Here is a 26,730-nt window from a genome sequence, read left to right as displayed (position 1 = left end):
CTATATTTCATGAGTGGCATAGCTACAAGTGCAATATTTACTTTTATTATATACCCATCATAAATCCAACCTCAATCAATACATATTGCAAAATACGGTAGTCCGTAGTCCACTCCAGTGCAATACGGCCGTATTCCACTTCTGTGACGTCACGTCATAACAAGTATCGTTGTTTGATGTTTAAATGACGTCATAAAACAAAAGAGTGCGCCAATAAAATGACATTTATTTCGAAAACATGTGGCTTTTAAGTGACCTAACTAGTAATGTATATAATAAAAGGGTTATTAGTACTGCATTTTGATCCGGAATGTCGTATTCAACTCTCGTGGATTTTTGCAGATTTTGATTTCTCTCGGCTTGGGTCTCGTGAAGTCGAATACAACCTCCCAGATCAAAACGCAGTACTAATAACTCTATTTTGGTGCTCATGAGGTTTCACAAAATTTCAAAACAGTGAAAAATATCAGTATTTTATTTCACTGTTTGCAACAGTGAAACATCATTTTTATTTTATTGAAAAAAACTTGAATCCCCAGAAAGCATATAATTAAAAAAGTATTTTGTTATTATATGGAAGAAGAATAAAAATACTAATTATTCTATTACCAGTGCAGTGATGTCCATAAGAAACCAATGGCAGACAGGTGCAGCTTTGTGAACGTGACTGATGACTGTCAGATAGACGAAGGGTTTCTCGACTACACATACTTCGTCTACTGTGACTTTGACCACAAGCTATTACCGCTAGCAATTGTAATTTTGGTAAGGCTATTTTCATTTTGTACTTTTAAGTTTACTCTGTATAGTTTATTATGATGTGACATAAAATTATTGGATATTGAATGCACATATTATTGAAATGCTCATAACATTCACTTGGATATTGAGAACACATGTTACTGAAATGCTCAATATATTCACTTGGGTATTGTGTATACATGTTACTGAAATGCTCAAGATATTCATGTTACTGAAATGCTCAAGATATTCATGTTACTGAAATGCTCAAGATATTCACTTGGATATTGAATGCACATATTATTGAAATGCTCAAGACATTCACATGGATATTGAGTATACATGTTACTGAAATGCTCAAGATATTCATGTTATTTAAATGCTCAAGATATTCACTTGGATATTGAGAATACATGTTACTGAAATGCTCAAGATATTCAAATGTATATTGAGTACGGTATACATGTTACTGAAATTCTCAAGATATTCACATGGTTAAACAAAACGGAAACTAAAATCTTAATGCTGAGAAAGGAAAACAGCAATTAAATAAAACGCTATTTCTATTAAAAAGAAATGGTTATAACACCCTTTCTGTCGACAAATTTTAAATGTTCAGCTACTTTTGGTGTGCCAAATGATTTGTAATGGCTCGATTGATAATACATTGAGATAACTATTTTACAACTTCCCTTCAATTTCAACATGAATCATTTGCGATTACTACATTAACAATCAATCAAAATTGCCCCTCTGATTATTTCTGATATTAAACTGATTATGATTTTTCTCGGATTTTCAATCCCTAGTTCAGTCATGGAAAAATGACTTTTGGATAAACAAGCCTGAATTCTTATACTAGTGCTTGCCATCATTTTTTTCACTAACCCTGAGAATTTGAGCAAGACTGGAAAACATTTTACCTGTGCAGGGCTTTCGGACTTCTGCCTATTTCGACAACTGATCGTAGCAAGGTCAATAACTATGGCTTAAATAATTGTTCATTTCTGGGGAGACTGCGCTTTGATTGAGTGAGAAAAATGTATGAGCCTTGGCATCTTCTTTTGGTGCTATTGTTTAATCGTATTTTACTGTATAGAATTATGTGATAACTATAAATGTATGAATGTAAGTTGTTTTTCCCATTCTCTAGGTACTATGGTGGTTGTTCCTGTTTGTTGGTTTGGCGGTCACAGCGGATGATTTGTAAGTTTTCAATTGATTATTCTTTATTATGATGCTGGGTGCTGTTTCAAAACAGATCTGAGACGATTCTAGTCATAAATTAATATAATCATAGTGCTATTGTTTCATTATTTTGCTACTTGACTAAAATTGAACTTCAGCAACCATTGGAAATGAACACATTTAGTTAAGGAAATAAAAAATATCAATATGTTTCCATTTGTGACATTTATACAGATTTAAGATTATTGGAGTTATGATTAAATTTCTTATTGAAACCTCCCCCTGATCCAAACATTTCCGTTAATTTCATAGTTTTTCAAGTAAATAAATTATAAATGTTGCATGATTAATTGCTGTAGGTGGCTTATATTTTGCAAGGGTTTAACACTCCAGATTCTTCATGATTCAGTCAAGATTCTTATTCAAAATCTTTCAAAATATCGATGTATCAATGTTTGCAAATAATGCTGTAGCGATATTTTAAACCTCGCAAAATTTGCCAAAGCTAAGAAATTATTTTTTCTTTTAATCATATGCTTCTTGAAACTTGCACAATCAATTTGCTATGTAGAACAAAGTGTTCACATCATATTTTGAAAGCTTTGAATACTTTTTTTTCAGATAGAAGTTATGCAAGTGTTTATTGCCAATCATATAATGATATTTCCTTGCAAACTATTTTTCTCCTTCACGTTGTAGTGGTTCTTGATAAGAGTGGTCAAGTGCCCCTCTCACCAAAGAGGCCGTAGGTTAGAACTCTGTAAAGGGCCGGGCACTTTTAAATGACTTTTTATATTTAAGCAGGTCTTTTACTATTGTATCCACAGGTCCAACTATCGGACCCATTTCCAAAGCAAAATATATGATATTTTCCCAATCAAAAGTAAAAAAAATAAAAAATCTTTTTACCTATAATGGTCCATTTAAAATCCCAATGAATTATGTGATGTAAAGTTTTGGGGATAATTGAATTCAGAAATTGTTGATGTTCATCACATTCAGAGATCAGTATGAAATATTATCTGTCATGATTTATTGCAATAGATATTTACACACCAAGGTTTGATAATTCAGCCATTTCAGGTCTTTTGAATGGGAAAAGAAACCAATATTTAATAATTTCCTCATTCACAGGAGACTTATACGCTTGTTTTTTTGACTTTAAAATTTCCCTGTTCGGGCATATTTCGCAATGCAAATTTTCCCATAAATGTCAAGGGTCTTTTTCCCAAAATCGGCAAAAAAGACCTGATGAGGACATCACTTATGATTTCTTTCTTGCAACCTAGAAAAAAGACTCAAGCACAATTCATATCCTCTCACAACTGTGTTAATGTATATTGAATCATCTTTATAAACTAAAGTTTAGTAAACTAATTTTTCTTATCATTAATTTCAGCTTCTGCCCAGCACTATCGGTGATTTCCGACACTTTGAGGCTCAGTCACAATGTGGCAATATCCTTCACTGATAAGCTGTCTAAAATAGTTAATCATTCTTATGTACTATAGGCGGAAAAGCAATGTTTGTGTAAGTTTCCTTGCTATGCTAAAATTGTTTAATACAATTTGTATTACTTGTTGATCTACATTAATGAACAATTCATGGGTTTAATAATTATAAATATTTTTTTTGGCACTGAATTTGGTTTATTTTGGTCGTTGTCTTTATTGACCAATTTTGATCTGCCAACAAAGTTTGAAAGGGAAGATATTAATCACCTGATAAGATTGGTCAGTCGGTCAGATGGTATGTTGGTCACTTTGGTCGGTGGGTCTGTTGCAAAAAGTTTGTGGAGCAAACTATTCCTACAAATTTAGAATGTTCTTAAAATCAGTTCATATGATCACCATGAAGTGAGAAGTGCCTATCTATTTTTTTGCAACAGTTACAACAAATTTGTTCAAAAGTTATGAACCTTGAACTATTTTTTTTTTACTTCAGCATGAAGTGTACTTGTGCCAAACCTATTGTGGTCAGCTTCAGCCACATGGCTCAAGAGTCATGTGCCCTTTAAGTTGAACTTGAATTTTAAACTTACAGCTAATGGTATGAGAGTTTGTGGAACAAACTAAGACCAAGCATTTTTCATGCTTTGTACACCAGGGGGCCATATAATGAAGTATCCTAGTCCTGAGCAATTTTTTACCTAGGATAGATTTTCAACAGTGCAAGACTACTGTTGAAAATCTGTCCTAGGAATGAAATCTCTCACAGGTTTCTTGATGAAATGACTCCCAGGTCACATTCTCAAAAAAAATCTAAGATCCTTTTTAACTAGATGAAACAAAGCTTGAGTACTATTCTCTTTTTGAAGAGTTGCTAAGCTTTTAAATGAAATATCTTTATGATAATAGAAAAAATACAAACTTCATTTTAAAGTCAAAGATTTGTCTTTATGAAGTGAGATACTTAAGATTGTTATGCTTCAGATTTTTCAAAAAGTTTGGGGATTATTACTAACATATACAACATTAGTCATTATAAACAGCCACTTCAGAGTCTTTGATGATTTTTGGTTTGGCAACTCTACGGGAAGGAAACATAATGAATGCCCTAATGTTAAAAAACGTTCCCTTAACGTGGCTACATACAACATGTGCATTTTTTTATTGTAAAATATAAACCTTAAACCTGATGCAAGGTGTAACATTCTTGGCGTTTGGAAACGGCGCTCCAGACATATTCTCCGCCATCGCAGCTATCGGCAATGCCAAAAATGGGGATGCAGGACTGGCTATCGGGGCATTGTTTGGTAGGTATTAATTAATTCATTAATTCATTAATTCATTAATTCAGCTTACTCACAAAGAATAAAGGCAACATTTTTAGTTGGCTTCAAGATATTTGAGCTTTTGAGCTATCATGTCAAAGTTGTACGTTTGCTTCTAGATGTTACAGCTAAGGAAATCCTCATGATCACAACAAAATGGTCATAGTTGTAAGTTTGCTTCAAGATAATTGAGCTATGAAAATTGTCATGGGTTCTCTTCATGAGGCCAAATGGTAAAAGTTATATGTTTGCTTCAAGATAGTTGATCTATGTAAATTGTCATGGGTTATTTTCATGACAGCCTGGTCAAAGTTGTAAGTTTGCTTCACGATAATTGTACGTTTGTATGATACGTTAATTTCGATAAGTGACCGTAACACAATCTTTTACAAATAACCTTCATATTTTGTCGTCTGCTCTTTAAAAGGACGGTAATCTTCTGTTTTCAGGTGCGGGAGTGTTTGTCACCACTGTTGTTGCAGGATTTATCGCAATCATCTGCCCATTCGATGCCATGCAGCGACCATTTCTCAGGGACGTGATATTCTATATCGCTGCAGTGTTTTGGACATTTGATGTGCTATGGGACAAAAAAATCACAAAATTAGAGGCAATAGGTAAATCTATGGTATCCAATGGTCTACACAAATAAGCTCGTAATTTCATCATTAACATTGCACATAATGTTAAATTTTAAAGCCTTGTGACCTCATGTAAATCTAAAATCATTTGCTTACTGTTTACTATTATGAAAAATAAATGACGAAAATACATTCCATATTAAGTAATGGCTGATTGTATTTTTGTTTCGTATTTCAATTGAAGTCTGAAGCAAAATTACGAATTTTTCATTATTTCATGGTCAAAACTGTTTTTATCAGTATAATATTTACATATTCAACGTCTACACAATAAATCCATTCAAATGATACCAAGATAAAATGGGGTCACCAGACATATTAAAAAAAAAATTCACATCATTATACATTGTATACATAGATAAAGGTACATGTATAATGTCCATAGATTCAAAAAATGGCATAATACTGTTTGAAAATTAAATAAGTATATTTATGTTGTGAAAAATTGGGAACAGGCACTGTAAACTCTGTTCCCATCTGAGATTGTTCTCTGAATAAGTTTAAGGAAAGTCCAAAAACATCACTTGAAAATAACCCCTAAATCTGAACAGTCAGAATGCAAAGAAACTAAAAACTAAGCAGCGTAAATGTGCTTGTCTTCAGTGCAAAATTGCAGCGTAAATGTGCTTCTTTTAACTGATTAACAAGCACATTTCGCTAAGTTTATTTTGCTAAGTCTTCATCCACATTCAAATAAGTGCTCTTAACAAACTAACAGACATAATATGTAAGTTATAAATCTGATTTAAAATGTGTATATTTTTGTGCTGTTAAAAACCATTATATTTTGAATTTGCAATTGTCCATTTAATTAAATTTGAAAAACAATGAAGTTTTTCAGAAAAGGCATTTTAAGAAATCCACTGAATATGAATAATATGATTCTAAGCTTGTATATATTTCAGGTTTTATATTGATGTACTTGGTGTATGTACTGGTGGTTATTATTGGTCGCTACATTTACACGCGGCAACGTGGAGGAGTGAGCGAGGATGAGCGAAGTAAGATTGTCCCCAATACAGTTCAGTCTCCCATCTCTGAAAATAATCCGTCTTCTTCAGACACTGCAATAATTCGGTCTCCTAATGGTAAATAAAAGAAATTGCATGATTAAAAAAACTAATATTGGTGTTTGAATAATTATTTGTGGATTTTGCAAAAGCTTAAAATTGTGTTCTAGGGATCAGAAGTGATTACTCAGTGATGCATGTTTTTTTTCTCTTCTTTTTATTAATGCATGAAATTGAATTAAAGCATGGTTATATTGGCCAGTAGACTTTCCATCTTTGTAGGTTGTGCAGCTGAATGGTTTGTGATTTAAAATATAATTGCTTAAATGCTGGATCTACTTGATCTTCTTTTCTTTCTTTCACCACATTGCTTGTGCTCCTATGCAGGATTGCATATTTTTTAATCAAATACATTTGTGGTTACATATTTTCTGATAAGAAACATAGAAAAAATCTAATGTTGTTTAATTATTGTTAAGTACACAAGTTGACATTCCCTCCCATATAATGGTGTTGGGGGTCGTGAAACACTAAAAATTAGTGTGTTTTTGGCGCGCAAATCAGTAAATTTACTACGAAATATATAGATGATTTATCTAGTGGTCTATAACTTTTTACTGATGGACATTGGTAAATGTAAAATGCATTAATAGCTTGCTGGTTTATTTTTTTCTAATGTAATTCTTTATCACATGACTATTATGTGTTTGCTTTTATTGTGGCAATGTGTAGTATCATTTACATGTAGTTCTATCAAAATTAAACCTTTGAACCCAGTGGTACATTTAAACACCGCTATCGTGAACATCCTTTATCCAAATTTACTGCTATCTCAATTTTTTTTCGGTCCCACTTTTATTCCTACTTTTTGTAATTTGTCAATAATACAAAACCACTCTCTCTAAATAATGACTGTTTCGAATTAAAATTAAGGTCTATATTTGGTATTTCACACCATTTTATCAATCCTTGTTTCGAACTTGTATATATTATGGTTTTCACATCATACTGCGATAGCACTCCGGCATCGTCTTGAGGTGACAATGAAGCACAATTAGCGCTTGTTAAAGAATTTCATTAAGCACGCATATTTAACAAACATCTGTGACAAATAGTGAGCAACTTTTTGGGGTTGTGTAGTGTGTCTAAATTTGCTGGTTTACTCCATTTGGATATCATTTAAAATGTCTGTCTCATCAAACTCGATAGCCACATTACTCACTGGATCTGCTACCGAAGGGCCCGTTTACTTGTTTATACTGTTACGAATGCATACATGTGCTGTCATTTTGTTTAGCATGCAAAATGTTGTTTTAATAAAAATATATTATAAAAGTATAATAACAAATTATTTTCATTTTTTAAACAATAATTCTACAAACATGTATACTGAATGATCACTCAAACAAAATGCAACATGTTGGTAATGTGTATCCGACATTGCAACCTTAATGACTTCACCGCACCAATAATCGCGAACGCTGTCATTTTCTAAAAACTGTTTAATTCAAAATATCATAATTCCGAAATTTTTATGTGGGTCCTGACGACTTCAGATCAAATGTATATGCAATATATATATATAAAAATGTGCATGAATAATTAAACTAACTTTTAGTTCAAATGCTTTTATATACTTAGCAAAATAATGATAGCATGCCTTTCAACACAAATCATTATGTTCATGCACGCTAGCTGAGTTAAATAAAGTTTAAGACTAAGACCACCCAAACTCATTTTCGTTCAATTGATTTACCACACCAATTTTTAATAATTTAATTTTTTTAAAATACAATCTATTTATTTTTCATGTGACTGCTGCTATTTTTCACTCAAAAAGTAGAAAAATGTGCCAAACATTGCTTTTTGGTGAATCGGTCATGTGAAAAGCAGGACAAAAACATGTTTTGAATTATGTTTGTAACAACTCTAAAAAAAATTGAGTGAAGCAGACATTTTTAATGAATTTTATTCTCATTATAAGTATTAATTATATGGGATTAAAATATTTCGTCTCTGCTACGCTTGCTTCAATTTTTCTCACCCTGAAATCTCTCGAACAAAAACATAAATATTGGTGTGGAAAATATGAGTGATTTTGAGAATAATAGTATGTTGATTCAATAAAGTCAATGAAAATAAAAAAAATCAGATTCTATTTAATTATTATATCAAATGACGAGTGAGATACTTAATTTTAGGAAAATGTCTTAAGTTAGGAAATAATTAATAATATATGATGTTTTATAAGTACCGGCCCAGTCGGAGACTTAGGCTCCAATTCACATCACGTTAAACTGTTTTCACTTAATTGCCAAAGAATTGAAAGAAATTCTTTTGATTTGCAAAGAAGTTTTAATTGAATGAAAATATATGAAAAGTGCTTGAAAAGTGTATGACACACTGATTCAAAATGGCGATGAAAAAATATGATTGGGTAAAAATATATTGTCTGTTAAGTAACCTGAAACCATACAATTATTTTAAAGCCAAAGTGTAAATGCATGCTTTGCATGTGATACAGCACTTGCAGTTTATTCTGTTTTTATGTTTTTCATGAGTCAGATTCCAATAAATTGCTATTAGTACCTTCTTATCAGGTTTTGCCATTATTAGTAGTTCTTCATTTGGCGGATTGTTCGGAACTTTGTAAGGGTTAACTACGTTGTTTACGTCATCATTGTTACTTCTGAGGTCTTTAATGCTTTGGAAGTTTAATGGATATACTTGTGATCTGCAGTATTGCTAGCAAGATTTTAGACAACTTCTTCATCTGTACCTGTTTTATTTAAATATATGAGCCTGGTATGAAATAATTCATGTTTGAACGTTAACAACGCTCTCGTTAATCTCATTGTTAACTTTAACAAAGTTCTGAACAATAGGCCCATTGTATTTTCAAACTTTCCTCTTGTTAAATGATAAAAATATGTCATTATCTCGGCCTTAAAATAAATTTATTATAATGTAAACACAAATTTATGTAATTGTGTTGATAGAAATCTAGGTTGAATAGATTGTGTTGAGTTTATCCTTGGTTGATTAAAATATAAAATGATAAAACTGATCAATTGGCAATTGTTATATTATATTTATCATATTATCTATGTATCAAGGTCATAAAGATAGTTATTGACACATGTTATTTGTCTAAAATTAGGTTGTTTCACTTTTCTCTGTACTAAAAAATATATCTGATAAACTTGAAATGTTATTAACATTTGTAACACAAGAAGTGTTTTATTGAAGTGGCACTTTATAATTTACAGCCATTAATCCTAATATATCATTCCAAGAAATGGTTAAAGATGCTAAGTAAGTACTCACAAAACTCACGCAGTCACATAACCATTTTATTTTGTTTAAGTACCTACTTAAAATCTTTTAGTGGTCTACATTATATTGTGGAAACTACCCACTTACTGTGTGTTGCTTCACTGTTTCTATATCGCTTCACCTGATTAAAATCAATAACGGCTGATTGCTGATTTACTGAAACAATTATATTTGAAAATTTGAAGTATACTGCCTTCTCATTGGACAAACATGAAGTATACTGCCTTCTCATTGGACAAACATGAAGTATACTGCCTTCTCATTGGACAAACATGAAGTATACTGCCTTCTCATTGGACAAAACATAATATCAACAACTAACAATTTTTTATATATCATTGGAACAAGAATTTGTGTCTCATTCAAATAGGAAGTATATTTGTTTAAACATCATTGTAGTTTGACCATCCTTAGCAACTGAAATGTACCTACAAAATGAAACTGAAAGAATAAATTTTGAAGTTGAACTGACATGGTTCCCCTTTAATGCCTTATACAATATATCATTTCCCTTGTTAAGATAAAAATTATCTCATAATTTTGATATCCCTTATTTTCAGATATTCAGGAACCATCTGGAAGAGAAATTATTAATCCACTTGATACAGGTAATATTCTAGGCCCAAGTTTCATAAAAATATTCAAGTATTTACTGAACTTTCAACCGACATTTAGAGCCAATGAGATCGCCTATTCGCCTTGATCAAGTACCATGCTTTATTGTAAATTGGATCCATGCCTGCTGAAAAAATGTTCTAATCTAAGTCAGTTAGAATATATAATATATAATATATAATGCCATCTTATCAAGGATCGTACTGTATGATCGCTTTTTTAAACCAATATTTAGCTGTGGTAAGAGTACATTTTCTCAATGTTAGTGCATTTGTCAGTTCAAACATTATGTTTTTCATGTTCCACTGAAGCAAATTTTTCTATATGATTTATAAAAATGCCTAAATTTTCACGGACAATTCTTCATGTTATGATATTTTGTTGAACGCTCCTTGGTTAAATTACCCTCAGTGACTTTTGCCCCAGGATTGTCTTTGAGGATACAGACAGGTATTGACATTGCCTTGATAAACCCTTGTTGAATTTTAAAATACAAATCACCATACCATTGTGTATACACTGGCAATTAGGTTGTCCGGTTAGCGCAGTCACTTCTCACCTAGGCGACCCAACTTCTTTTCCCGGCCTGGTTGCATGTGACCGGTTTGTTGTCACCAAGCTGGACTAATGGGTTTCCTCTGGGTACTCTGGGTTTCCCCATAACACACGCGGAAAATTGTGCCAACGAGAGTGATAAATATAATGTTGTAATAACTTGTTTAAAATGGTTATAAAATTGATATGTTTAAACTATACACTGGCAAAAAATTATTTTCCAGTTATGGTTGGCGAGCGTCAACCACTTCTGTCCAATCCCGACGTAATAAGTCTGACAGCTGTTCGAGAAGAAGGTGCAATGGCAGAGTTTGTACGCGCCATCTCTCCAGTCGATACAGAAATGTGGTCAGGGATGTCCCTGATTAAAAAGGCGTATGAAGTGTTCAAGGTATTTAAAATTAACATTGTATTTTTCTTTTAATGCAATGTTATACAATTCTATAAATCTGCGTAGATATTATAGTTGTGAACAATATATTGATGAGAGTAGTCTGATATAACTTGTAGATCTCGAAGATGTATATATATCACCATATATATTCAGATTTAACAACACCGCTTATCGAAAATTATTTTAATTTCAAATTTATTTTTTTGTCTAAATTCCTCTTCTTCTTTGTTTAAATAAAATTTTCGGTAATAAATTATTTTAATTTTATCATTCAAAGTCAAAATTGAAGTCCGATTCAGTATTTCACACCTATTTATCAATCATTGTTTTGAATTCGGTCATCTCATAGTTTTCACATCATACTGCCACTTTTTACTGCAATAATATATAAAGTTTAATATTTGTGAGATTGTATTTTGTTTTGCATTTAATAAAGAAAACAGTGTTTAGATAGTCTGCACTGTTAGAGACACATTTCGATCCAAGATCATAATTGTTGTACACTTCATGAGACCCTGATATATTCTATTTTTAGATTAAAATTAGCTTGATTTGAAATCTTTGGCAGTAAGCTGTGTTCATTTTTTTAATAAAAAGATGGACAAATCAACTATATTTGTATCAGTGATGGGTGAATTACAGCTAATCCATCAGAATGTCTTAAGAACTGGGACATGTGGCAAGACAAAATATAAGTTATTGACTAAACATATTATTATTTTAGTGCCCGCTGGTGTTCCTACTAACCCTGACAGTACCCGTTGTAAACAATGAGGACAATCGGCACAACTGGAATCGACATCTGCAGTGTCTACAGGTCATATTGGGCCCAACATTTTCCATGCTCGCTACTAAAGGTAAGAATTTCTTTGTGTGTTTTTGTGTGCATCCCTGAATTCCAGAAGTCATGTTTTGACGTGAACAGAGGTCTTCAGTTGATACTGGGCCCAACATTTTCCATGCTCCCTACTTGAGATGAGAAATTCTTTGTTTGTATCCCTGAATACGGGACATGGTATTTGAGATATGGTGTTTTGGTCAGGTGATTCAGAAATTTGCAGTACCTGCAGCAATATATACTAGGCCATAGTGATGAAACGATTATTGAGTACAATCGATAAATCGTCGCTGACAATGCTATGTCGGCGACAATCGATAGTGGTTGAATGTAACTTCTGGTAACTAAGTGTTTTTTTTGTTATGCGGTAAAAGAAGGGTGAAGTGAATGTAATGTAAATACTTTGGCTTAAAAACTGACAAACTCCCTAAATTACAATTTGTTTTTAATTTAATTGTTTATATATTTCATTAAACCTCAATAATCGCTATGGTATAGTGGGTCAGGTCTGACCTGCAAACACCGCGGATCCCGGCTCGATGCATTTTGTTTTTGAAACCTTTTTTGTATCGTTTGTTATTAACAAATTTACTTTTTTGTGAAAGTTTTATGAAATTAGGATATTTTGATAAAATATTCAATATTACTGGTTATTGGATGATAAGCTGGTTTACAAATAATGTGTTTTTACATGGATAAAATGCTTAGATAATTTACATGATGCAGTGTGCATCATTTTGCAATTGCTGTACAATCATTAAGTACACATATGTGTTTTGTTGTTATGTTTTTTCGTTACGTTATTAAAGACAGAAAAAGGTTATGTATATTTGCTTACTGTTGCAGAAAGCATGATTATAGCATAACACATGCTGATTCCAGGTTAAACCATTTAAATGATCATGATTATACTATAAAGAATGTATTCCTAAATGATATTATAAGCTTTCGATTATTGTCCGATAGTAAATCAAAATACTTGGTCCGATTCAATTTGATTATCGATACCAAATGGAGTCCGATTTTCAAACACTACTAGGCCACACATTTTCCTTGCTCAGTACTTTGTTTTCATCCTTAAATACTGGACCTGGTGACCTGGTCATGAGACGTGAAGAAACATCTACAGTTTCAAAATTAATATTGGGCCCAAAATTATCGTTGATCACTACTAAAGGTGAGAAATTCTTTGGTATGTATCCCTGATTATAAGGCATGGTGCATTAGTCATGTGTATAGACATCTGCAGTGTCTTCAGTTGATGCCAGGCCAGACACTGTTTTGTACTTGCTTCTTAATGTGAGAAATTCTTCATTCTAATCCCTGAATAACAGACATGGTGATCTGCTCATGTGATGTGAACAGACAGTGCAGTGTCTACAGCACTGTAAACAGTGCCCAACCTTTTTCGTGCTCACGTCTTAAGGTGAGAATTTTTTATCCATCATGTCATGTTGTCATGTGACATGTACAGACATTTGCAATGGCTACAGTGTATACTGGGGCCAAGTTTTTCCTTGCTCATTACTTTGATTGCATTTTCAAAAACTTGACATGATGACCTGGTTATGTGATGTGAACAGACATCTACAGTTTCAAAGTGAAGTCTGGGCCCCACATTTTTCATGCTCACTTCTAAGTGTCGGTCATTCTTTTGAAAAAATAAAAACTCTGTCTTCCCTTAAGTATATTGCTTAATCCATAAAGTCTGGAGTGCCAGTTAACAGATATCATGTCACAACTGTGTCTCCATGCCTACAGTAGTGAAAACATGATATTTTCATTTGACATTGAATATATTTTTTCTAAGAAATGTAACCGTTTGATATTACACGCTCAAGTGAAGTATATATGAGATTGTTTAAGAATCTTCTTAAACACAACCTCTGATTAGCTTATTGAGTTAAAAAAAAAATGATGCTATTTCAGTTGGTCTTGGGACGATAGGTGGCACATTCCCGATATGGGCATTGACATTGATAGTATGCGTCATGTTGGCAGCCATCGTTTTCTTTACGTCCAAGAATGAGCAGGAACCAAAATATCACCCTGTAAGTGGTAACATCTTTACTCAGTTTGCTTGTCTGTTTTTTCAAAGATAAAAAGTTGGTTTATTATTGTCATAGCACTGGTGTTGTTGTTGTTGTCTTCATTATCATCTTCAAATGAAATTTATAATTTACCTTCGCTATAACATATGCAACAAATATGCGTAACTCTGACTTTAATACTTGTAGAGTTATGCCTGTTTATTGTCAGAAAAAGTTATGCAAACACCATTTCTCAATAACTATTCAAGATATTTGCATGAAACTTTGTAGACATCATACCAGTGACAATATGCATATTTTGCAAGGCCCATAACTCTTGATCAATAATTGTCAAATTCTGTACTAAGATATTTTAAACAAGTCATACAAAACTATTTTTTTATAACATGAAAGTTTGTATACATATTACCAGTTACGATTTTGCAAATGTGAAGCAAGGGTGATAACTCTGAATTTGATAATTGTCAAGTTATGCCTCTTGTTTGACTGAGGAAAGAAAAAACAACACCATATGTTTGCTTCACTGCACTCTTGTTAAACTTTGAGGCGCATAATTATGTTTTACAAAGAAAAAGTGGTTCAATTGCGATTTTGTGCAATATTTTTTATCTTTGCTGTACATCTCTGAAGATGGTCCCTATATACCTGGAAGCTTTTCGTTGCAGTTTCTTTTCAACTTGAAATTTGTTTTCTCTGAACATTTAAATTTGTTATGAATACATCACTACATTTGCTATGGATATGGACTTTCCTTAAGGTTGAAGCTTCCAATTGTTAATCAGGTTGAAGCTTCCAATTGTTAATAAGGTTGAAGCTTCCAATTGTTAATAAGGTTGAAGCTTCCAATTGTTAATAAGGTTGAAGCTTCCAATTGTTAATAAGGTTGAAGCTTCCAATTGTTACATTTGTTTATATTTTTTTCAGGGTTTTGCGTATCTAGGATTTGTGGTTGCTGTTGTATGGATTTACTCCATAGCTAATGAGATTGTCAATATACTGCAGGTAAAGTTTTTCTATTTTTTCTTAAAAAAAACACAAAAATTAATATACTATTATTTGTCTTCCTTTGCACTATTCATATTACGCAATAGTGTTTTTAAGGTTGAATATAATATAAAAATTGTAAAACAGTAGAAACTCACTAAACCGGAACTCCACAAAACCGGAATCCTCAGGATACCAGACTTTTTTCAGAGTCCCGGTTTTCCCCTTCTATTTTCAATGTGAAAAAATCCCTACAAAACCAGAACCCCGAAATTCCGGATACCGGACAAAAAATCGAGAAAATTTGTTAGTTGTCAACGTAATTTTACCTCACAAAACCGGACATATATTTGTTCCAACATGTCAAAATGATTTTGTGTATTAGGAATTTGCGAATTGCGTGTCACTTTGTTTTGACAGCTGGTGCGTCGTTAAATATTGCACCTGTGATGTTGTGTTAACTCGATAATCGATAATGGTGATTGCGCTGTGGATTGACTGCCGCACGATAATCAAAGACATCTATGATTGAATCAAATTAGAGCGGTGCGTTAATTAAACTATCAAACATACTTAACAAGCATTAAATTACAGATAATCGGATAATTTGTTTGTTTGTTACTCAAATCAAGAACTTTGATTGGTGATGAAGTGGTCATTTTCGCGAGTTGCGAGAAACAGACGACACTGGACACTTTCTTTAAGTAATGTAGAACAATTACCTTGACTTAACATTATGTGTCACAGTAGAAACGTAAAGATACAATGATATAAACTGTATCCGTGATGTAACAAGCACATGCACATTGATTTATTAATGAATATATATTCTTTGCATTATTTCAAGTTACTTGAACCATCGTTGATGTAAAATAAATGTTATCTTTATGTGTTTTCATTTTATTCCAGTTTACAACTTCCCTTTAAAGGTTAACTCAGTTAATATTTTGAGTAAACTTACTCCGTACATCAAATCCTCACTAAACCGGAATCCTCACTAAACCGGAAATTTTGCCCTTGTCCGGTTTAGTGAGTTTCTACTGTATATACAATGATTTCCAAAAATAACAATACAGACAAAGGCAAAGAAAATATGATTTTAAGTGTGTCTGTTTTTCAAAGTTAAAGGTCAAAGTATTGTAGAAGCGTTGTTGTTGTTGTTACTTCTGAGCATCATATTTGTCATTGTTGTGCAAAAAGCTTCAATCTTGGCCATAGCTAAGAAAAATGTTCAAGAGTATCTAATAAAACCTGGTTTGCATGTTGCCAGAGACAATGCACACTTATATAGGAAGGCTCATAACTCTGGTTCTATCTGAATAATGTTTTGACTCTATTACTGTCAAAGGTTTAAAAGAATTATCATATTAATTATGAAATGAGTTGTTCTGCAGTGAATATTTATGCCCCCCTTCGAAGAAGAGGGGTATATTGCTTTGCACATGTCTGTCGGTAGGTCGGTCGGTCAGTCAGTTGGTCGGTCGGTCCGTCAGTCGGTCCGTCGGTAGACCAAAGCTTGTCCATGTGATAAATCAACAATTCCTGGACGTATAGTCATCAAACTTGACATGAAGGTTGGGCCTGACCAGAAGATGACCACTATTAATTTTAGGGTCAAAGGTCAAGGTCACAGTGACCTTTAATGGTAAAATAATTTTAAAGCTTGTCCGAGTGATAACTCAACAATGCCTAGACCTATGGTCATCAAACTTGATATGGAAGTTGGGTCTGACCAGTAGATGACCCCTATTGTTTTTGGGGGTCATGGGGCCAAAGGTCAAGGTCACAGTGACCTTGAATGGTAAAAGGTTGTCCGAGTGATAACTCAACAATGCCTGCACCCATGGCCCTCAAACTTGACTAGGAGGTTGGGCCTGACCAGAAGCTGACCCCTATTGTTTTTGGGGCTCATCGGGTCAAAGGTCAAGGTCACAGTGACTTTGAATGGTAAAAGGTTGTCCGAGTGATAACTCAACAATGCCTGCACCCATGGCCCTCATAATTGACTTGGAGGTTGGGCCTGACCAGTAGATGACCCCTTTTGTTTTTGGGGGTCATCGGGCCAAAGGTCAAGGTCACAGTGACCTTGAACGGTAAAAGGTTGTCCATGTGATAACTCGACAATGCCTGCACCCATGGCCCTTAAACTTGACTAGGAGGTTGGGCCTGACCAGTAGATGACCTCAAACTTGACATTTAGATTTTTGGTGACCAGCTGATGACTCCTATGGATTTTGAGGTCATAGAGTCAAAGGTCATGGCATAACACACTCTATCCTCAAACTTTGAATGGTCATAATCTTAAAACTGCCTCAAAGGCATGCAATGTCAGTGACAAATCAGCTGTCATTTCGGCCCATGCATATTTTATTCAATTGTCCATATAATCCTGACAACATGGCGCTCATCTCTTGTTTTTCTCTGTTTTCTTTCAGACTTTTGGTATAGTATTCAATATAAGCAATGCAATCCTGGGGCTGACCTTTCTGGCATGGGGGAATTCCATAGGAGGTGAGACATTTTAAATTAATGATAATAGTTTCAAAGGAATGTTAAAAGAAATATTTTAACTTGACTTATCTTGTATGTTCCTACGCATATTGCCATAGCCTTATAGAATTGGTGCTGTAGATGCCCTTGTCAGCTGAGTATGTGTGTAATAAGGCTCTTTACTCTGGGTCATAATATATATTGTTGAGTTATGTCCCTTTCTACAAGGCCCATCACTTTGGCTTATATTTATGTGGATTTATGTCCCTCTGAACAAGGCCAATCACTGTGGCCTGTAATTTTTTGAGTTATGTCCCTCCACTACGGCTTATGAATATGATTGTTGAGTTATGTCCCTTTTGACAAGGCCAATCACTTTGGCCTATAATTGTTGAGTTATGTCCCTTTGTACAAGGCCAATCACTACAGCCTGTAATTGTTGAATTATGTCCCTTTGTACAAGGCCAATCACTACATCCTGTAATTATTGGGAAATGTCCCTTTGTACAAAGCCCTCCACTCTGGCTTATAATTATGGTTGTTGAGTTATGTCCCTTTTGACAAGGCCAATCACTGCAGCCTGTAATTGTTGAATTATGTCCCTTTGTACAAGGCAAATCATTGTGGTGTATAACTGTTTAGTTATGTTCCTTTGTACAAAGCTCTCAACTTTGGCTTATAATTATGATTGTTGAGTTTTGTCCCTTTAAGGCTCTTCACTCTTTCTCATATTTTTATATATATATATATATATATATATATATATATATATATATATATATATATATATATATATATATATATGTTGAGTTATGTCCCTTTTCACAAGGCCAATCTTGGTGGCTTATAATTATGATTGTTGAGTTTTTTCCCTTTAAGGCTCTTCACTCTTTCTCATATTTTTTTATATATATATATGTTGAGTTATGTTCCTTTTCACAAGGCCAATCTTGGTGGCTTATAATTATGATTGTTGAGTTATGTCTCTTTTTACAAAGCCAATTACTGTGGCTCATAATCATAATTATTGAGTTATGTCCCTTTTACAAGGCCAATTACTGTGGCTTATGATCATAACTGTAACATTGGCTAAATGCGGTCACGCTATTCCAATCAGATGTATCCTAAACATATTTCCTAAATTTTGCCCTAGTGACAAGATCAATTTGTTGTGTGAAATGTTAAGTTCTGAAATATGTTTATTTTCCTTTGGGTTTCAGATTTCATAGCAGACACTGTGATGGCAAAACAGGGCTACCCTCGTATGGGAATCTCTGCTTGTTTCGGTGGACCGCTCTTTAGTATCCTTTCTTATCGTCTGGGCAGTGTTTGATCCTGGTGGTCACAAAAATGGATAAGTGGGTTTCGTCCATTAGCTCTGGTTTTCCCCACTTTGCAAACAACACAATCACATGCTACATCATGCCAAAGAGAGTGAAAAAATGGAGTTTGAATAACTGTTGTAAAATGAGTTAGAGATTTAAAAAAAAAAAAACAATATCTAAATGTTCTTTCTTCAAGTACAATAAAATATATGTATTTCTGAAAGGTTAATCTTTATTGGCAGATATTGTGAACTATTGCAAAAAAAGAAATAATCAGTCATATCGTCACAATGCCAGTAGTTTATAGTTATTTTATCACCTGGCAAACATGGCACACAAATAGAGCTTACTTTGTCCAGCAGCGTTTCTAATAAATAGGGATTGCTTTGACCGACAGCTTTGCGGAATTCTAGTAATATATATACATGTACTATTACCTTACTTCTCTGTTTTATCATTTTTTCAGTGTTGATAGTAATTTACCGTAAATGTCCTTTTAAACATGCATGGCCTAATAAATGCGCTGGGGGTCTTTCTGTTGGTATATTTTCTGATTCTGTGGTAAAGAGAATGATAATCTTAACCTGACAAATCGATAAAATTACCGAAAAATGTGAATTCATTTATTGAAACGATGTGTTCACTGGACCAGTTAATCGATTTGCACAGCAGGGCATGTATACAGCTACAGCTATGATCCAGTGGATATTGATTGGTATTTCATGTTTTTTATTCAAATTCTAAAAAATTCCAGAAAGTTGCTAAATGGGGAAAAATGTTTATTTATAGCGTGCAGGGTCCTCAAAAAGACATGTTCCCTTTGCCTTTAAAAGGATATAAACGGTATTAGGGGCAATGCAAGTTTTACTCACATTATTAACATATCACATAATTTTAAAGAATTTTAAAGAGTAACAATTATTTCTAATAAAAAGCATCTTTTATTTCTCAACAATGTATAAAAAATAAATCAAATATGCACATGAAAATCCACTTCATTTCTGATGACATCAGAATATGATGGAGGTTGTGTAACTGTGTCTGAACTTGGTGTTGTTTCAATGGTTGTCTCCCTTAGTTCAGTGTTGCCATTTGCAGAATCACTAACAGCTTGATCAAATTCAAGCTGAGAATAGTTTGGAGGCGGAGGAGAATTTGCAAATATTTGAGAATTGTTTTCACTGTTACGGCCTAGGGAAAATTCCACATTGTTATTTTGAGCATTTTCCCTATTTTCCTCATCATCTCCAATGGATATACAACATTCCCAGTTTAGTTTTATGCAGAATCGTCTTTGATGGCAAAAGCACATATAAAGTAAAAGAAGAATTATCATACAAAGCCCACCAACTAATGTCAAAACACCAGTTAAATCAGCCATCGGATATGAAGGCGTGGCGAATGTTATTCTGGAATCCTCATCCATTTGGCAGGCATAAGTTATAAAAAGTAGTTTTTAATGTAGTGATCTTTGCTTGGACATTTCACTTAATTTTATGCACTGCTTTGATTTTCACCATCTGAAAATGAAGTACTCCGATAAGTACCAGTAAATACTGACTTGCCCTCAAAATCATTTACATTTCATGCCATTAGCTTGGATTGAGTTACTGTTTCACTTAGGATTTGGTTAAAAATCCATTCATAAACTATGTTCAAAATGTTTTAAGTTGATCTGATTAAAGAGTAACACCACATTATCATGTGTAAGTCTAATCTTCAATGTCTATTCTGAGGTGAAACTGGGTTTACCCTATGTTTTTAAGAAGTTGTCTGGTTCAGTCCTACAACTGGCAGTGTTTTGTCCACTTCAACTGGAATTGAATGGATAGAAAGAAATGATATCATTTTTCCCTCTATTTACCTTAACATAATCAATATTACGCTCATTAACATCATCATCATCATCATCATCATCATCATCATCATCATCATCATCATCATCATCATCATCATCATCATCATCATCATCATCTTCATCATCATCATCTTCATTGTCACTATCATCATCATCTTCATCGTCACCATCCATCATCATCATCATCATCATCATCATCATCATCATCATCATCATCATCATCATCATCATCATCATCATCATCATCATCATCATCATCTTCGTCATTGTCAATGTCATCATCACCATCATCATCATCATCATCATCATCATCACCACCATCATCATCACCATCACCATCACCATCATCATCATCATCATCATCATCATCATCATCATCATCATCATCATCACCATCATCATCATCATCACCATCATCATCATCATCATCAAATCATCATCATCATCATCATCATCATCATCATCATCATCATCATCATCATCATCATCATCATCATCATCATCACCACCACCACCACCACCACCACCACCACCACCACCACCACCACCACCACCATCACCACCATCACCACCAGTCTTCATCATCATCATCATCATCATCATCATCATCATCATCATCATCATCATCATCTCATAATCTTCAATTCAAGCATATATCTCATTATAAATTCTTATATTTATCTTAATATTTACTCATTTTAAGATTTTAAGATATATTTATCTAATATTAGTTTACACCTTTTACAGTCAAAGTATTAAACTTTTCAGAGAAATGAGTAATGGAAAAAAATACCTGATTGACTGAAGCTTAGTTTTAATTTAAATAAAACATCAATTTTATACCGTCAAATGTAATTTTGTGAAGTGATATAAAAAAAAATATGACTCTACCTTTCTTATCACTTACAATGTCATTTTAAAATCCTTTTCCTTGGTATCTCAACTATTCAAAAACTTCTAACTTTTTTCTTTTGTTACATAAAAATTCCCTTTTATAAATAGCGAAAATGATACTAATCCATTACAAAGATACCTCAGTAAGATCAACAAGTGTTTTGTTTACTAGTTTGATGTATTACATCTTTACATTGTAAGTACTGTAGTGTGATCAGTTTAAAGGCATACTTGATTGTTTACGAATGTGTCCCATATTGATGAGCCACTTTTAAAAAGGTAAAAATACTTATGCGATGTTTACATCACCTTGAAATTTAGACTTCTCTTTCACTGTGGATATTTTTTGAATATTTTCACTGAGAATTTAAATATTTTCATAAAATCACTAAGAATTTAAGTATTTTCACTAAGTTACTGAGAATTTTTAATATTTTCACAAGGTAAATAAGAATTTTGATATATTCACTAAGTTACCAAGAATTTCGATATTTTCAATTTTTAATATTTTCACAAGGTAAACAAGAACTTTAATATTTTCACTAAGTTACTGAGAATTTTAATATTTTCACTAAGTCATGCATAATTTTATATATTTTCACTAAGTTACTGAGGATTTTAATACTTTCACAAAGGTCTGTGTAAATATTGTCTTTTATCTCCACTAAGCGTTGGCGTCTGCGCCAGCGTCACCCTTTGGTGAAGGTTTTGCGTGCAAGCACACATAGGTTAATATCTCAGCAACTACTTGAGGTATTGCATTGAGACTTGATACAATGGTACTCAACCATCCAACCTACTTAATTAACCAAGTAAGATAACTCTAGTTTGCATTTAATGCAAATAATAAGGCCTTTATTATTTGACTTAGAAATTCTGGTTAAGGTTTTGCGTGCAAGCACACTTAGGTTAATATCTTAGCAACTATTTGAGGTATTGCATTTTGACTTGATACAATAGTACTCAACCATCCAACCTACTTAATTAACAAAGTTAGATAACTTTAGTTTGCATTTAATGCCAATAATAGGCCTTTATTATTTGACTTAGAAATTCTGGTTAAGGTTTTGTGTGCAAGCACACATAGGTTAATACCTCAGCAACTGCTTGAGGTATTGCATTGAGACTTGATACAATGGTTCTCAACCATCCAACCTACTTAATTAACAAAGTTAGATAACTCTAGTTTGCATTAATGCAAATTATTGCCCTTTATTATTCAACTTAGAAATTCTGGTTAAGGTTTTGTGTGTAAGCACACTTAGGTTAGTATCTCAGCAACTGCTTGAGGTATTGCATTGAGACCTGATACAATGGTACTCAACCATCCAACCTACTTATATGATCAAGTTAGATAACTCTAGTTTGCATTAATTGCAAAATAATTGCCCTTTATTATTCGACTGAGCTAAGGTTTTGCATGTAACCACATTTAAGTTACCGGTAATATCTCAGCAACTACTGGATGTATTGCATTGAGACTTTATAAAAGGTACTCAACCATCCAATCTACTTAAATAACAAAGTAAGATAACTCTAGTTTGCATTATATTCAAATAATGGCCCCTTTTTATTCGACATAGAAATTCTTGTTAAGGTTTTGCATGTAACCACTTTTAAGTCAATACCTCAGCGAATACATCATGTATTGCATTGAAACTTCACACACAGGCTCCCAACCATTTAACCTTCTTATTTAATCAAGTTAGATAACTCTATCTTCATATTATATAATTTTTGCCCCTTTTTAATGCGACTTAGAAATTCTGTTTAAGGTCTTGCATGTTAGCACACATAGGATATTATCTCAGCAATTACTTGATGTATTGCATTGAGACTTTATACAATGGTATTCAACAACCCAATCTAATTGAATAACCAAGTTAGATAACTGTATTTTGCAAATAATGGGCCTTTATTATTACACTTGAAAATTCTGGTTAAAATTTTGCATGTAACAATATTTATGTTAAGCATGTTATCTCAGCACACCATGCATTGCATTGTAATCTAATCTAACAGTGATCCATGCATGTTTTGCCAAAACTTTTCAATCCTTACACTGAAAAGCGGCGGAATAGTCCAGCACGCTGTCTCTGTGTTCGTTTTTTACAATTGAAAGTAAAAATGAAAAGGAGCATACAAATCCATTTCCCCTTTTCTTATGTCTGAATAGAAAAACAAAACAAAAATCAAAAAACGGTATTATTGAATCAATTTCTTGTTTTGATTTTTGTGAAAAAAATAGAAATGATAGAAAAGAAGAAGCCTATTAATTTTGGTTTTCTATTCAGTCAGAAGAAAAACGAAAAATGATTTGATTGTTCCTTTTTCGTTTTTTACTTTCAATTATAAAAAAAGAAAAGACGATATATACACTTTGGTTTGTTTTTCACTTTGTAAAACGAAAAACTGTATAAATAAATATTTCCATTACCGTATTATATCATGTATAGGACGCTAGCATAGATAGGACGCAGGCAAAAAAATAAAAATAAATAAAGAATAGTATGTTGTATTCCGTGATTATACTTACTGAAAAAATGGAAAAAGAAAAAGCCTTTCAATTTTGGTTTTCTATTCAGTTATAAGAAAAACAAGTATATTCCTTTTTGGTGTTTTACTTTCAATTGTAAAAAAACAAAATAACAAAAAGATGGTATATATATGGACCCACAATTTTAGCTATGGAGAATTTTAATATTTTCACAAGTTATTGTGAATTTTGATACTTTCACTGTGTAACTGAATTTTGTAATATTTTCACCAAGTTACTGAGAAATTTAATACCTTCATGTAAGAAAATTGAGTTTGGAAAAATGTAAATACTATAAAAAAAGTTTTACCAGATTGTTCAAAACATGAAACTATCAAGATTCTTTCAATAAAAGAATAAATAAGTCAAAAGTATTACTTCTTTTAAGAAGGGGACCAAGTTATTGTCTCTCATTTTGTTTAGTATTGATTAAAGTTAAAATGAGGTTAAAATTCAATATGTACAAGTGAAGTATTTTGACAAAAATTAAAATGTTGCTTTAATACATGTATTATTAAAAACTTCAGCTGATATTATCATTAATTTTTTATGTCATGTAAACAACTGATATAAAGTCTTCAATCGTTTGATCTAGCCTAGGAAGGATTTTAGTTTTAGATGTGAAATACATGCCATATCCCCCGGCGGGAGGGAAAATCCCCCGGAATTCAGACCCATCTCCTGGTCCAGTGGAAAGCATCCATAATATTTTGAGTGTGAAATTCCATGAAGGGCCATGATAACTAAGTTAAAAAAATATTGTAATTTGAGTGTGTTTCTGTATTTATTCATAAATCATAAATGTAGATATTGAACAAAATTTGGCTGCGTAAAAATCCGCTGGTGTAATATCAAAGTCCCCTGGTATTCAGACAAAAATCCCCTGGGAAGCCTCTCAGAAATATGGCATGTATGGATATGATAACTCACTCATTGGAATTAGACTTAGGATGAACAAGCCCGAATTCTTATATTATTGCTTGGCATAAAACACAAGCCCTGCTATATAAAATTTAGTATTTGAGCAAGCCCGGAAGACATTTTACGAGTGCAGGGCTTGTGTTAATTTCTACCACTGATTACTGTTCAAATATATGTTTAATAAGTTTTTCATCATAAAGTTAATGAATGTGGCAGAATGTGGCAGAATGTCACGCAACAATTTGTCCTCCTTAACGATTAACCAGATACTCTACTTGGAATCGGAATTCCCTTCACTATAGCAACAGTCAAGCATGGCGACTATGAGGTAAGTTGAAACGAAACTTGGACTTTTTTTCCCAGCCTGCTTGCATTGAACTTGACAAAGATATTTACATGTTAGTATATCTTTCCATGTTATTATCAATTATTGTCTGTAGTGTAACTGGATTATTCATTTGATGATGTCAAAACAACTTGGTACAAAAGATAACTCATGGTGGTTGAAGTGTGTCACATATACTGGTAAATCAGTAGGGCTTAGTGTGTCACATATACCGGTAAATCAGTAGGGCTTAGTGTGTCACATATACCGGTAAATCAGTAGGGCTTAGTGTGTCACATATACTGGTTAGTGTGTCACATATACCGGTAAATCAGTAGGGCTTAGTGTGTCACATATACCGGTAAATCAGTAGGGCTTAGTGTGTCACATATACCGGTAAATCAGTAGGGCTTAGTGTGTCACATATACCGGTAAATCAGTAGGGCTTAGTGTGTCACATATACTGGTAAATCAGTAGGGCTTTGGTTATGGGCAGTTTGGATCAGTACCCAAAATAATTTCAAGTTTTCCCAATTTAGCCTGTCTGAACTTTTAACTTGGTCATGCTTTGGCTTTTGCAACATTAATGTAAACCATGATAAGACGGTGTTTCATGCAAAAACTAGGTTCGTAGAAAAATTCACAGTTAGGGGTCAATGATGAATATACCTATAATGTGTCAAACACAGTGGCGAAGCTTCCTTGAGACGAAAAGGAGATTCTTGCTCATCAATTTCGTAATGGTAAAATTTCCAGTGGATTATTTCCTCTGACCACCCTGGTCCTGTACTTGCATGTAGGAAAAGTCCAAGCTGTGCCCGTGATACCTTGAAATATGTATTGACAACTTGGCACAAATACTCATCTCAATGGACATTGTTAAGGTCATGCCCAGGGTCTAAAGGTCCTACTATCCAACCGTAACTTGGTCATGATATGTAGGATGTATCAACAACTTGGCACAAATGTTCATCTTGATGGACATTGTTGTTGTCAAATCTAGATCTATAGGTCCCACTGTCTTACTGTAACTTGGTCATCTCTCTAAGGATAAATAAACAACTTGGGAGAAATGTTCATCTTGATGGACATTGTTGCGGTCATGCTCTAGGTCTATAGGTACTACTGTCCAACTGAAACTTAGTCATACCTTGAGGGATGAATAATCAACTTGGCACAAATGTTCACTTTGATCTCCCTCATAGCATATTGTATCAGATGGACACCTGGGACTGTAATCATGTAGCAACTTACG

At 33.3% G+C, this 26,730-nt stretch overlaps 1 protein-coding gene and 1 long non-coding RNA gene across 3 annotated transcripts in view; one reads left to right on the top strand and one right to left on the bottom strand.

Moving 5' to 3' along the window:
• LOC128232191 (mitochondrial sodium/calcium exchanger protein-like) overlaps positions 1-26,730 on the top strand; it is a 30,340-nt gene that overhangs the window by 1,024 nt on the left and 2,586 nt on the right. Inside the window, exons 2-15 of one of the 2 annotated variants that reach the window (XM_052945603.1) lie at positions 613-765; positions 1,895-1,947; positions 3,329-3,386; positions 4,573-4,684; positions 5,152-5,319; positions 6,249-6,344; positions 10,250-10,297; positions 11,084-11,250; positions 11,978-12,110; positions 14,021-14,142; positions 15,067-15,144; positions 17,562-17,637; positions 18,837-18,917; positions 25,417-25,478. In XM_052945603.1, the coding sequence (XP_052801563.1) occupies positions 613-765; positions 1,895-1,947; positions 3,329-3,386; positions 4,573-4,684; positions 5,152-5,319; positions 6,249-6,344; positions 10,250-10,297; positions 11,084-11,250; positions 11,978-12,110; positions 14,021-14,142; positions 15,067-15,144; positions 17,562-17,637; positions 18,837-18,917; positions 25,417-25,478 (1,407 nt within the window). Of the gene's footprint in view, positions 1-612; positions 766-1,894; positions 1,948-3,328; positions 3,387-4,572; positions 4,685-5,151; positions 5,320-6,248; positions 6,432-10,249; positions 10,298-11,083; positions 11,251-11,977; positions 12,111-14,020; positions 14,143-15,066; positions 15,145-17,561; positions 17,638-18,836; positions 18,918-25,416; positions 25,479-26,730 lie in introns of both variants that reach the window. The other variant, XM_052945601.1, reaches the window with a different exon arrangement.
• Positions 19,443-21,844, bottom strand: LOC128232192 (uncharacterized). The gene is made up of 3 exons (XR_008260508.1): positions 21,707-21,844; positions 20,694-20,755; positions 19,443-20,461 (listed from the first exon to the last, which is right to left on the bottom strand). It is a non-coding gene; the product is annotated as an uncharacterized LOC128232192 (long non-coding RNA).

Source organism: Mya arenaria, chromosome 4 (assembly GCF_026914265.1).
Source record: "Mya arenaria isolate MELC-2E11 chromosome 4, ASM2691426v1".
NCBI classification, from domain to species: domain Eukaryota; kingdom Metazoa; phylum Mollusca; class Bivalvia; order Myida; family Myidae; genus Mya; species Mya arenaria.
Note: the sequence above shows the minus strand (reverse complement) of the source record. Positions and strands in the feature narration are given on the sequence as shown.